This window comes from Falco rusticolus, chromosome 7, assembly GCF_015220075.1.
Source record: "Falco rusticolus isolate bFalRus1 chromosome 7, bFalRus1.pri, whole genome shotgun sequence".
Classification (NCBI taxonomy): domain Eukaryota; kingdom Metazoa; phylum Chordata; class Aves; order Falconiformes; family Falconidae; genus Falco; species Falco rusticolus.
The window spans coordinates 22,907,510-22,921,890 of NC_051193.1; the positions used below are offsets into that span (position 1 = coordinate 22,907,510).

General features: G+C 44.2%; 1 protein-coding gene across 1 annotated transcript in view; it reads right to left on the reverse strand.

Moving 5' to 3' along the window:
* Positions 1-7,365, reverse strand: part of CIB2 (calcium and integrin binding family member 2) — a 49,814-nt gene extending 42,449 nt beyond the window's left edge. Inside the window, exon 1 of the mRNA XM_037396259.1 lies at positions 6,847-7,365. Within this exon, the coding sequence (XP_037252156.1) occupies positions 6,847-6,897 (51 nt within the window). The 5' untranslated portion in view covers positions 6,898-7,365. The remainder of the gene's footprint in view (positions 1-6,846) is intronic.
* Positions 7,366-14,381: the final 7,016 nt, after the last annotated feature.

The following is a 14,381-nucleotide window of genomic DNA, read 5'->3' on the forward strand; positions in this document are numbered from 1 at the left end:
AGAAAGCATTTGTCATTTATGCATATGACGACATCCATCTCCCTTCAAGCCAGAGATATCATGGGACCCATCTGCTATTCTGTGGAATGTATTTGAGTTCATGAAGAACTCAAAGAGCAACTTGGCTGCTCTGTCTGGACACTAAAGGCACTGGCGCTCCCGCCAGGCCAGCGCAGAGTAAATACTGAACAAAGAAACGTTACCAGAATTTTTGTAATTCTTATCGATTCAAGATTTCTGGCAAGAATTTATCCTAAGAAACATTGCTTTTATTTCTAAGGCTATACAATGGCCTGAAAACCTCCTGCTAACAGAAGGCCCCTCGCGGGTTTTAGGTTATTTAAAGAGAGGCTGGGAGGTCCCCTACCCCAGCCCCCGGGAAAACACATGCTCCTCTTCCAAGATCAACTGTCCCACTCAGTCTGTCCTTGTGCTCTTGATAATCAAATTAATTAGATGTCTGACAAAGGATCACTGGCAGTTTTGGGAGGGTAAGATACCACTTAAATAAATCTGCAATTACCCGCTTAACTTCCTTATGTCTAGCAAAGTCAATAAAATAAAACAAACAAAATTTCCTATTGATTTCAATGAGATCATTAGCTTGTATAATGGGACTTGGTTTTCAAATTTGACATTTAGGTGGCTTAACTGGTTCTTAAAATATTTTGCAGAGAAAAGAGACAGCTGGTGTATTTAGCTTCCACGGCTAGCTTTGCTCTTGGCTGGTAGCGTGACCTTCTGCAAGTCACCCAACACTGCCTGTGAAGTAGGGTTAACGGGCTCTGCTCTTAAAATTTACTTCCCAAAAGAGCAGAATACACAGGCTGTTAGAGCTCTATTCTTTGATTTCCTACATCAGGTGATTGCAGGTTTAGGCCAAAACAGGAACAGACTGACATATGGTGGTCCACTACCTTTTCCACTGGTCTGTAAGCCTTCGCTGCAAACTCCTAGGTCGGTTCTGCTTTATGTTTAGTTCTACAGTTATCTGAACAAAAAATTGAGATAATTGTGCTAAGAATGCTGGTACTTTACATAAAGCGTACACACAGAGCGTAACATGAGGTATGGCTCCTGTGTCAGACCACACGTCATTTGCCCTGTTGGATACGCTGCCAATACCAGAGCGCGGCGCGCAGTTTGTGAATGGCAGCAGAAGTCACTGAATGAGAAATTATCACTCACCACTTTTTGAAGCAAGTATCAATGTGCATAAAGCACAGGTTTCAAATAAAACTAAACCTCACACAGATAAGCAAGACTTTTCTCTACAGAGAAGAAGAAAAACTGGAGAAAGGAACAGGATGAAAGAATAGCAATGCCCAAGTACACAAAGCTACTGCAAAACAATATTTCTTAAACACATTAAATGCATGTTTGTCCTCTAAGACAATACATACATTCCGCCTTTTATACGTATAGTTTCATAAGAGCTGGTTTGTTCTGATCCTACAACAGCTCCATTGGGAATTTTTATATATAAGGAAATAATATGGAAGTCTTAGCAATACAAATTCACTCCCAATTAGTAAAACAGTCTCAAACAAAAGCCAGCAAGCCACAGATGAAGTAAACCAGCAACCAACAGCAGTTCTGACAATAACCTCAAGGCAAGACAGACAGCTGTGTTACTGAGCAGCTTTTAAGAAATGAGAAGTACTGGTTGCTGCAGCATTTTAAATGGCAGCGTTTCAAACAAATTATTTCAGAAGTTTCATTTTTAAAATCACAAATGATGTTTTGCACTGTGCCAGAAGTATACAATGCGTGTAAGAACACTTAATCAAAACACCATAAAAACATTGTCCTATAAAGTAATCAAAAATGTAAGTTAAAGGGTGCTAGATAGAAACAACAGAACTTTCATGGAAGATCTATTATTAACTATTCCGGTAACATTTTACAACTGCAATACTTTCATTCTAGCTGCCATACAACTAAGACTGGTATAGAGTTGTGCAAGACTGAGTCAGCAAGATATTGATGTATTTTCATCACTGTGAATACATAAAGAGTTACTGGAAGTCACTGAGGCTAGCACCAGCCAACATTGCTGAGCTGGGCAAGTACTTCAGCGCATCCAGATTTAAACACTCAGAAAAATCCTGCCAGAGTTAGTATCTGCATTAATAATAGTATTGGTATATGGACTTTTATCATTTAAAAAAGCTGGTTACGTCAGAATGTCAATGGAGATTTTAACATCCAGACCACCTTTATTCGTAATCACGTACACTTCAGAGCCACAGGCAGGACAACTAAAACACTCACTGAGTTTCAGGAGGAAAAATCTGCAGCTGTAGACCAAAGAAGCAGCAAACTGTCAATAAATGGAATTTTGCTCAATCTATATATGCACTAGAAAACCAGTAGTGTATATAAAATATATATTCTGGTAACATAAAACCAGAATCTGACTAAAGGATAATCTCACAAAACCCTTGTTCCATGACCATGCTACTTAAATTTGCACTTAGGCAGCAATACTCTATCAAACTGGAAAATACTTTTTACAGAAGGACCTGGAGAACCTGTGATGATGAACACACTTTTTATATTCTTGTAAAGGGTTCATTTTCATCAAAGATCCCAATTAAGTGAAGTACAGCTTTTTAAAGCAAAGGATAGCTAGCTTGATGACCCAGTTTCACTTTATAAATGGCATTTCTTGACAGATCATAACGTAACTTGTTTCATCAGGTTTTTCCACAATTCTCATGAATTATAGTTGAATCCCACTTTGACCAGAATTTTAATGAAAGCAAAAAACTAGCTCTGTAATAGACAAGTTCTTGTGTAGAAGCAGTAAGTCATTATTTCATATTACTACCTTTTATTGCAATAAACTGCCTAGAACACAGCCAGGATAAATATCAGTCTGTTTTGAGGCTACATTAAATAACGCAGAGTAAATAATCCCATTAATGAACAAATAAAAAAAGAAATAGCTTGCAATAAAAACAGTAATATCTGATACAAAATATCTGTGCCCTATATTCTCTACGTTCTGTCTATTAGGAAAAAAAAATCAGAACCACGTTTGTATCAAATTCAGACCATTTATCCAATTAACTCCAGAAAGGGCGACAAGCTGGCTGAGCAGGGGTGCAGGCTGCCTATGCCCCCCGCGCAGCTGCTGCACATCCTGCTCGGTAGGAAATGCAGCGCCCTGAGGCCAACCCACGGCTCTGATGCCGCTGTACTGTATTGCCTGGATCTTCTATTGCTTCAAGCATCTTTATACAGCATCACTCAAAAAAGCCTACAATTCCTGTTCGTTTTCTTGTCTCAGTATGAGGCTTGACCTCCAAAACCTACAGACAACTTTTAAAAGATGAATTTTAAAACGCTCTTTGATGGCAATGAAACACATCTTTCTTGCTGGTTAATACTTACCTCTGCCCTAGCCAGACCTTGGTTAGATTTTGCATTTTATATAAAAACAAAAAACCCAAACCACCAAAAAAAAAAACAACCCCAAGCCAAAACCAACCCACAACCCCCCCTCCCAAACTGTCAAGCACTCGGAGGGCGTAAGAACCAGCAATCCCCTGTAGAATTCATTTTCTTACACAGCTAACTTTAAATGAGGTGAATCTCAGTAAGGAAACCAACACTTGCAAAAGCCTAACTTCCAAAACATTTCGCTAAGTTTATTAATATGTGAAGACCTGTCAACTAGAACAGTAACTAAAGAACAGGTGATGAGACAGGGTGTGTGAGATCTGCAGCTTTCTGGTCTTTCTTCAGTTTGCCTCTACCTACTTTGAATGAAAAAAGCTGAGAGGCTTAATATTATTAAGTCCTACTATGCATCTCTTTTACAAACAGTTTCAACCGGCCACCCATCGCCAGTCTTAATGAAAAGTATTTAAAACCCTTGTCTATTAAAAATATTGAGGTCATCTTGTGGGTGACCCAATTTACAGTTATTTAAGTGTAAAGGTTCTGCTAAAAAAATGACTCTTCGATATGGCACTTCATATGCAAAAAAAGTTTATATATGGGCATTTCAGAAAGTTTTAGACAAATCAAATTTGGTTATTTTATTTCATTAATATCATATTAATGACTTAAGATTTATGTATACTAGCTCTTCAAGCAGGTTATTTTTTCTGCAGCTTAATCTTTGCTCCTGGAAACCAAAGCCACTTACATACGGTTTTACCATACTTTGAGCACATGAACTTCTCGCTTTCCCATCTCATAGTATCTCCCATGGAATAAGCGTTTAAAACATAATGCATTTTAAAAAATTATAAAAATGTCACTACTAAAGTAGTATTTAGGTGCTATATGCGCAGTGCAATTTGCATTAAGGACAAAAATGGCAGAAGTTACAACCAGATAATACAATGGCCAGAAATATATTCAAATAAAGACATAAGTCTTAACATAAGGGGAGTGAAGTTTTGACCAGTCTTCTAGTAGGAACTGTTGGGGAACTGAACAAAAAACCGACCTATTTTACAAAAAGGAGCAAGTTGCCTCTTTGCTTCTGCCATACTGATACTACAGATGTTGTAACCCTGGGTATTATTGTAAGGAGTACAGGACCAACTCACAGACATACAATTCACAAGAAGTTGCCTTGTTCTTGTTTGGGGAGGGGAAGATTAATCAATGATCCATTTTAAAAGCAATTTCTATACGGATGCCTGGGTGCGCAGTGGGATACAGCTGTGCACAGAAGACCACTGCAAAGTGGACCCTGGTGGCCAGCATCTTACTGTGGTCCAGTGTTCAGAGGACCTGGCAACCCAACTGCCAGTTCAAGAAATGAAAAACCCACATTTTAAAAATGATGGAACCATCACCCCATTCTCCCCTTTTCCGTTCTGAAGGAACCACACAAATTGAGAAGGTGGCAGCTAAGATGGCAAACTCCAAGTCCAGCAGCCCCACTGGTACCACAGCAGGCACAGTGCTCCCCCAGAATGCAGGGCAGAGGCAGCAGCCCTGTGCAGATGCTACAGCAGCAAGCCCAGGAGTTGTGTGCCTCAGAGATCCAAGAGGTCTGCAGTAACTCACGGACCAGAGGCAAAGCACCAGCCACGTAAGTAAGGGCTTTATCTGATTGCTCATGGCACGAGGCTGATATTCCTACCTAACAAATTCTGGATGTTAGCCATCGTCCTGAAACTTGTTATTTTATTGTAGTTACCATGTAAAACAAGAACTATTACTTGTCAAAAATTATCTTGCACTAGACTAATGAACTACAAGCTGGCCTGTAACAGAGAAATCCCTCAGCTGACTCCAGCCACTGAGCCTAACTACTACCAGGCTTTGAGATCAATTACCCAGCGTCACGAAAGGCAGGGGCTGCAAAAGCCATTAGAGAACAGCAATTTCTACATGAAGAGCAGTGGATTAGGGATGACATTTCAGCTCTTGCATTTGCCAGTTTATGTCGAGAAGATAACATTAATTACATTTGGATTTTGTTTTGTTTCACTGCAGTTGTGGTCTGTTCTGTGTTCACTTTCATTGTTAGTCAGAAGACAGACATTGGTGCTTTACAGACCTTTGATTTCCAGCGGGGATGTAAAAAAGCGTTTTTGGGTCTTGGACTACTAAGTCTAAGACCACTAACTCAGACTAATATGTTACAGTGACAGACTGCTGGCAAGGGTAAGATGTGTGACACACGGAAATTAAAGAAGCTCCATTTCTTGCAATGACAAGAAAAAGCCTAGGCATTTAATAAGACAATTGAATTTATGCCTTATTTTCAGCATGGGATAACATTTTAAAGTGTTTCAACATATACCCCTAACCTCAGGGATTTATCTGTGGCTAAATATCTACACCTGTGAAAAGCCATGTTAGCAGCAACTCCGAAGAAAATCAGTATTTAAAATCATAGGTTCTACTTCAAGGGCTTGAGTCAAAGATGAAGGTAAAAAGGAAGGTATTTACTCCTGTGTGCGCTGGATCTGTCCCTCATGTTATCAGGAGATAAACCAAATGTGGATTTCCTGCGCTGTTAGTTCTGCGTGTGTCCATCCCCCAGGCACCAAGCAGCGCAGGCAGCCCTGCCTGCATCTCATCACCAGCGGGCAGCTGCCGCCCCAGCACGCTCCCACCCCTGCTTCCCCCCCTGCTTCCCCTCCTGCACTGCCTCGCTGTGTTCTAGCAAACTCCTTCGAGATGCCCAGTGTGCAGAGAGTTGCCTGCAGCCCGTTTCAATCAGATCTGCAGTGTACTGAAACGTGACAGAAAGCTAGGAACTGTTATTTTTCTACCCTGTTAGAAATCCAGCTCATGAAATGTGAAGTAAATAAAGTACCACCAATAAGCCATCCGTAGACATAAATCACACACTGCTTTAAGGTAAGAAACTGCCATCCGGGAGTGGACGCAAGCACAGGGATACCTATGCTGGAATTACATTCAGCGTGTTTCTGTGACTTGTCCTTAAAAGAAGTGAAATTAGACAAGACACACACACACACACACATCCTCCTTTCCCCTCTACTGTCACCAAAGGCATCAGGCAGAGAAGGAGAGGTTATTGCTCCACTTTTCTCTACAAAACACTCAAGAGAAAGATCCTACTAAAAGCTCCCACTGTCAAGCTAGTCACAGTCTTCACCCTGCTTCCTAGTCCAGACCTTGAGGATTTGACTCTTTTCCCTGCATATAGAGAAGGGAATTAAACTGAGTATATTCAGCATCCCAGCCTCACAATACTATCACAGCTGCTGGAAGGAACAGCAGAATATATGCCGGTAGGCTACAAATGAAGCTTGCGTTTATGTTTGGGAAAAAACCCACCCCACCCCACAAACATACGCGGATTGCTCCTCTATTCCCCAGCTGACAGCCGGGGTACCTTACCTGGTAGGCGTCTAGCTGTTCATCAGTAAATATCGTTTGCTTATTACCCATCTTAAAGAAGGAATTCTTCCTCTATGCAGATGCATCCCATGGGAAGCAGCTGGGTTCCTCCGTACTGCAGGCATCTAGAGCGGGTACAGCCGGCGCCGAGAAGAGCGCGGAGCCCGCAGGGCGCGGGCTGTGCCCCCAGTTTTGCGGAGCACGGAGCGGGCTGTGCCCGCAGCTGCGCGGCCGGGCCGGCCAGGGGACCCCGCGGCGGGGAGGGGACCCCGGGCCGGGCAGGTGCCGCCCGCAGGCAGCCGAGCCCGCCCCGGCCAGGCTGCACGCAGCGCCCTCGCCACCCGCCGGCCCAGCAGCCCGGACTAGCAGCCAGCGGCGGCCGGTGGCCCGGGTGCGAGTCCCGGGTGCGTGGCCCACCCCGCGGCTGCGGGGCGCTGCTGGGCGCCCCCGGCGCAGCGCTGCGTCACCCGGTGTCGCTCGCTGGCGCCGCCGTGCTGCACCCGGGCGCATCGGCCCCCGCCGGCGGGGGCGGGCAGGGCCCCGGGACCCGCAGGTAGGGCCCCTCCCCAACACCCCTCCCCGCAGGTAGGGCACACCCCCCCCCAGGAACACACACACAGGCAGCCCCCCGCCCCCCCCCGGTAGCCCACCCCCCGGGCAGGGCGCCCCCCGGCGGCGCTGCGAGCTGCCCCGCACCGCGCGGCCATGGGCAGCCGCGGAGGGCGCCCCCCCCCCCGCAGCACCCCCAGCTGTGCGGGGGCTCCCAGCCGACTCCGGTACCTGCCACCAGCCCTGGCTATCAAGGGTGGGAGGTGGCTAGCGGGGGTACCAGCCCCCCGGTGGCCCGGTGAACGCGAGCGTGCCTGCCCACGGCAAACACACAGCGGGCAGGTCACAGCGGCTCAGGGACGCGGGTCTGCGCCTCGGGCTCCAGCAGGCGCAGCTGGAGGGGACAAAAGAGTTGGCACAGCCTAAAGCAAAGGTGGCAGGTACCACCGGAGGGCTCACCCTGCATCTGAAAGTGCTACCGCCCTACCGCCGGGGGGAAATAATAAAAAGGAAAGCATGCAAGAGATGCAGACAGACAAAATGAATAAACTCAAACAAAATCACGTTATCTAACAACTGCAGAAGGATGAGCTCTCCTAAAACTGTAGGAAGAAGGCTGGGTGCGAAAGGATGGAAACAGGGAGGGAAGACCCGTTGTAAGCTACTCGGGACTGCTCACTTCCCATCTGTGCGCATAGGAGTGGGAGAGGGTCAAATTCCCACTTTCTCTGTGTACAGCTCTGCCAACGGTCACTGTTTCCTTAGCAAGTGAGTGTGTTTAATAAAAACACCCGGAGAATTATCATGTGCTTTTTCCTATGGAATCTAATGATCCTGACCTGGCAACACCATGGGATAATAGGAGTTCCATTTACCTTGGCATATACCAACAAGTAACAAACATCTAACAATGATACTGGAAGCAAATACACTGTATACATAGTAAAAATATCCTATGAAGTGAGTTGGATATGTAGTAAAATCATACTATGAAGTGCCAAACTGCAGACTGTTCTGAGACAACTTATTTAGATCATAACATTTAGAAATGCAGATTTGATTAGCTGCAAACCAGCACTGTTCTGAGCTACAAACCCACCAGGCATTACCCTCTATGCAAAATAAATGGCCTGGGATGAGAATGTACTCCACAAGGCTTATTAGTGATAAGCAAACATCAGAGCTTTAACAGTGAAAGAAATGGCTCCTACCATTTGAACATACTGTAACCCAGTTTCAGAATAAGAAGGAAGAAGCTAAGTAGTGAGGAGAACACAGGCTCTGAGTGACCCACCAGCAGCCCAAGGGAGCAGCAAGCTCCTGTTCAGGCCGCAGCCAGGTCAATCTGCTCGGTGCATGGCCAGTGTGACCTCTGGTTCCTACCACTAGTGTTCTAGGATTTTTTCTTTTCCCCAAGGTACAGTGGCATTGGGTTCTCATTATGTTCCAAAAGACTCTCCACAAGTAAGTCAGAATGTGAAGAAAAAAAACCCTCAAATCTGTAAAATACAATATTTCTATTTATTAAAAGTGCTCTTTTAACACTTTTTTTGAATTCTTTTTTTGAATCAGAAAACAACAACCCATAAGGGCCCCTTGAGATGGAGAATTTTCACAGTTCTGAAAGTTCTTACACATCCTCAACTCTGAATGAGCTTCATAGTTCGCTTTAGTGATCACGCACGTAGTTAAGCTCATTTCGTACCTCTGATCTGGTGCTACTGAGATGCAAGAGCTAGCAGCTGTTCCCAGTTGGGCCACACCAATGTTTAAATCAAGTATTTGCATGAAAGAGTACTCCATTCACAGACACCTCCTAATTCAAACTGCCTGTCTATGCAAATCAGATTAAATATAAATGGCCAAATTATCTTTAATGACATTATACAGAAGTGAATTTGCACCAGAGGTGGATTGCCCTCCAAACTTTTAATCTTGTGATTCGGTATACCGAACGTTATTCTTACAGTGAAAAGACTGACATCTAATTTCTTCTTTTTTCACCTGCTTTTATATTCCTGGCTGCCTGGTCCTGCTGTATCCTAGATGTCACGCTTACCAGCTAGTATCTATCTTTAGAATCAGAATAACAGCAACCAAAAGCAGAAGGGCTGCACGGGAAGCACCAGCCAGGTAGGACTGAGGTGTGGTGACTGAGCAGGCCAGAGACTCCGAGGTTCACAGACATGGTCCCGTTTATTCCTCTGGGCCCGGCTTCCCACTCTGCCACCTCTGCTTCTCGCTTGTGTATTAGAAATCCAGCGGGTTTTTTCTAATGTAGAGAAATGATGCAGGAAAACTGGTATGGTTAAAAGAGTTGATTGCTTTAAAAGAATTACAAATTCTTGCTTTAAAAAGAAAGACTCAGCTTACCAAATGAACAGAATTCACCAAGCGTATGGACAGAAAACAAATTGTTTCTTCAATCCTTCTTTCCATGCTCTGAAGAGTATTTTTATTAGTAAATAAAATTGAAGTGCACAGATTTTTAAAAAGAGGATTCAAATACTGATTATTGGGGCTTTCACTATACTAGCTAGCTCTTCTCAAGCACACTGTAGTGGCAATTATACTTCGCTGCACAATTATCTTGCTATACTAACTGGGTAGAATTTAAAGGTGGTATAACGCATAAAGTCTTGTTCACTCCCATCTGTTTGTACGTATCAAAGATCAGATAATTCCCCAGTTTGCTCTTTTTCACTTCTTTTATCTGTTTGTATTTATCTTTATTTGCCGGTGGCTGTGAAGCAATACTTACTCCCAGCACGTTACTGCAGCAGATCGATGCTGTTCTGTGTGCACAGCAGGAGCTGACCCTCACGCTATCAGTACCAGCCTTCTGTCACACCTCACTGTGTTTCCATTTCTCTAAACTGTTTGCTAAAGCAAGTGATTTTAAGCTATTAGCAACACATAGCACACCCCTTGCAATCAGCTGCAGGTCAGGTTTACCAAGGAGAGCAGTATATATACTACGGGCTTGCCGTTACACTGTCCATTGTATCAGAGAACATGGTGAGGGAGCCACTGTTCACCCACTCTAAAAGTTCAATTCATGGAGCAGAAAATACACTATCAACCGCGTACACCAGAATTGATGTGTTATAGCCAGGTGGCTGTCAGCTGCGACAGCCTCACACCCACCTACGGTTGCACTCAGCCCTGGCCGCCGGGACCTGCTCAGGGAGCGGGACAGACCATGCGGCGCTCCGAGCGCCTTCAGTGCGACACCTCCTGCTCGCAGCTCTTGCTAGCCACAGCTACCACGCCAGGCGACTGCTCTGATTAGTAGAGGTGGAAGTTTAACAACCTCCAACAGGTCATACGACCTTAAATTGCCTCTGTGAGAAGTTGACAAGGTTTAGGTATGAAAGCACTTATCCTCATCAAGGGAAGATCAGGCTACTGCAAACAGAGATCACTTTACCTGTTAACGAGAGGATCCACTATACAGTTGTAACACTCACGTTGCATGTCTGCTGCCTTCACCACTCAAGTTGGTTTGCTACAGCTTTTAGTTGGGGAAAAAAGAACCTGCAAGGCTTTATGCCCATTACACCAAGTATTCCAACAATTTCTCCCCCATGTACATGTTTCCTTGCAGATTAGCTCTTCATAAAGATTCATTGTGTTAGCAAAAAAAAACCAGTTTTGATCTAGCAGGGCTGCCTGTATATTTATTCTGGTGCTACTTTCTATAAGTCATTAGGGCCCCTGCCTACTGCAACTGTACGCCAAGAACAATGACTACTGGCAATGACCACAAGGGAGAAGTTCTATCCTCCACTGACGCTGTTGAAATTCCCCCAAAGTCTTTGGGGCTTGTTTTATTTACTCAAAAGCTATTCACAATTTTGTCTGCTCACAGGTAAATGACAAATAATGTTCACCTATTCTGTGGCACTAAAATAATTAAAACACTTGTGAGTTCCTCAAATAAAGATGCTACAGAGCTACAAAAGTTACTGTTGTAATATGCTACACCAACTGTTCCAGCTTGCCTCTGATAGTTACTTATTACTGCAAACTATAAATAAAAAATTAACCATAACAAAACAGAAAACCTGAAATAAGGGAAAATGACAGTTTGATGCTACTGCTGTGGATAGAAAAGTTGCTTTTCTGCACACAGACAAGAGGAGGATGCTTAGGCCCCACTCAATGCATCTGGAAACGCTAGCCTGTAAAAGAGCACTTCATGGGACTGAACAAACAGAAATTAAGAAAGATGCAAAGCTCACAGCCTCAAACTGATGAAAGATGCTGACTATCTAAGTTGCATTTGTTACAATGAGCAGGGACTTTCTGTAGAGTTTTTAATGCTAAAGAAGACAAACAAAAAGGAAAACCTTGTGCCAAATTTGTTTTTTATGATCTTATCTATCTAGCTTAATAAAATACGCTATCTTGGAAGATGGAGATTTCTGACTACATTTCATTAAGCCTAATTTATCCACAATAAATCAAGTAAAACCCCTTTTTTTTAAAGATGCTTTACACAAGACAACACTTTGCCTCAGAGGCAAAATAACAAAAAAAAATAATAATGATTTCCTAAGCAGATTAAATGTAATATAATGAATTTCATAATAGGGAGTCTCAATACAGTGACCACCAGTGGAAAGAAACTACTGCTCTCTCTCTATAGGCATCTTTTTTCTAGGCAAAATAATGTTGAAAATATATGGGGAAAAAAATCATTTCTCCCTCCACTCAACCTACAATCAAAGTGTAAACCCAGAAATTACATAAGATACAGTCAAAAAACATAAGAAAACAGCATGAATCAACATAGTATAGCACATAATCAACACTAAGTGTCCTTTGGTAAGCATCATGGCAAAAGAAACAAATATAAATAAACAGGTAGAATAGAAGTATACATCTCATGGGAAGCAGTACAGTAAAAACATTAAACATTCAGCCAGTGTGTGCTGGAAACATCATAGGTCAATGTGAGATGGGAGCAAGACTCAATTTACAAAAGGGGAGGGGGGGTGCGGGGGAAGGCAAAGAACAGGACATGTAAGGTATGGAAACTAAAGATGGCACAAAAGAAGAGCCAATATGTGCAAACTATGATCAAGCTTTGAACCTAAACAACTATTTTATATAAACATTTTAAATAGATATCTGCAGGGTCAATTTGGATTTTAAAGACTAAAATGAAAAACCAGCAAAAGTTACTAGAAGAAAATCAGAACCAAAAGGATTCTGCACAGTTGCCATTAAAGACAACATCTAAGCAACTATTCTCAATTCAAAGCATTATCAAAAATAGAACAAAACATACACACAGTAGGCTGTTTCAAGAGGAAAAATTGTGAGTACCTCTGATGCCCCATCATAAAAAAGAAAAAGAGCAAGCGACCACCAGAAAATAGGGTCTACTAATGCTATATATTGTTGAATGTCAATTCTGAGGACTTCTATTCACACTTTCAAGTCAAGAGCAAATTGAACACACAGTATTAGTCCTTAGTTTTCCAGCACATACAGGAGAAAGGTAAGTAAATGGAAAGGCTGCAAGTAAGCTGAGAACCCTATCGCCAAAAACTGACACCAAATTATACCAAGACAGAACCCAAATTTTTATGTTGCTGAAGGGTGAGAAACTAAATGTAGGTTTGGTTTTCTTTTGACTTTTGATTTCAAAGTTTCAGGATATATGACCCGTATTTTATACCACTCTGCAACCACTGAGTTTAGAAATTCAGTCTTAATTTTGTATTGGCGCCTGGAAAGTTCTGAATAAATGACTCAATAGCCGAAGTGACTGTTAAGCAGGTATTTGTTTATTCAGCACTGGGTGCGTGGGGGATCGCTCCTCCTAACACACACGCTTTGTCTCTTCACTGATTTCCACTTTATATACTTATACATACTCATTACATGTCTTTACATATTCACAAACTATCTGAGAGTGGGTGGTGCTTTGTTCAAAATAAGGGAACACCTTCTTGGCGCTTGCACCCTGTCTCCTGGTGGTCTTCCTTGAGGGTCTTAAAGATGAAGGATCAGTCTTCCTCTATGTTGGACTTTTTACCTTGTTCCTCGAAGCACGTGCAGTGCTTCAAGGCCGTCATTCAAACCAAAAAGCAGTTCTGGACAAAAACCCAGTATACTTCCTTACCTGAACTGCAGCACTAATTGCTATTGGCTATGTCTGGTCAAGCAAGGACAAGCGTATCAAGATACATAATTTCATGAATCTGCTGCTGATGTATTGTTTCCCTCTTAACTCGTTACTTGACTTTTTCAGTATCAGTATCAAAGCTGAGGTTCTAAGCTATTGTGCAATTGTTTGACGGGAGAACAGAACAGCTGAGATAAACCGAGCGAAGAACACGGCAGGCCACGGCAGCACCGGCACTGACCACTGACGAGGCAGAGCCTGCCACGCGGTGAGAGGGCCCCGCACCGCCGCCGGCTGAGCGGGCCCTAGGGAAGGTGGCGGAGCGTCACCACCACGGGTGGGAAAAGCTGATGAAGGTCAGGGGCAGCGGTTACGCCCAGGGGCCTGAGCTCGAAGCGCCCTGGTGCCAGCTCACCACTGCCTCGTCCTGCCGACAGCGCTGAGGCAAGTACCTCAGAAATTCAGGCAAACACGAATTTTAAAGTGCCCCTAATCCAACGCCTGTGGGGGTTGGTACATGGGGCACTGTTTTTCCCTGCTGCAAACACCGCTCACGCTTCTCCAAGGCCAACCGGTTTCTTCCTGCAAAGGGCCCGATTCTCGGAGCCGAGGCTTCATCAAACCACCAAACGCCTCGGAACCGGAGGCCGCTCCCGCCACTCCCCACTGGCACCTCCCGGGGCCTGCTGCTGGGCTGGTCGGCCCCGGCCCGCGGCGCCCTCCCGCCCGCGCTCCTCGGCGCCTCAGGCCCTGCTGGGGCGGCAGCGCCTCCGCCGCCTCGCCCGGGGCGGCCGGGCCGGGTGCACGGCGGGGCCGCGGTACCTCAGCGGGGCGGGGGCCGAGCGCG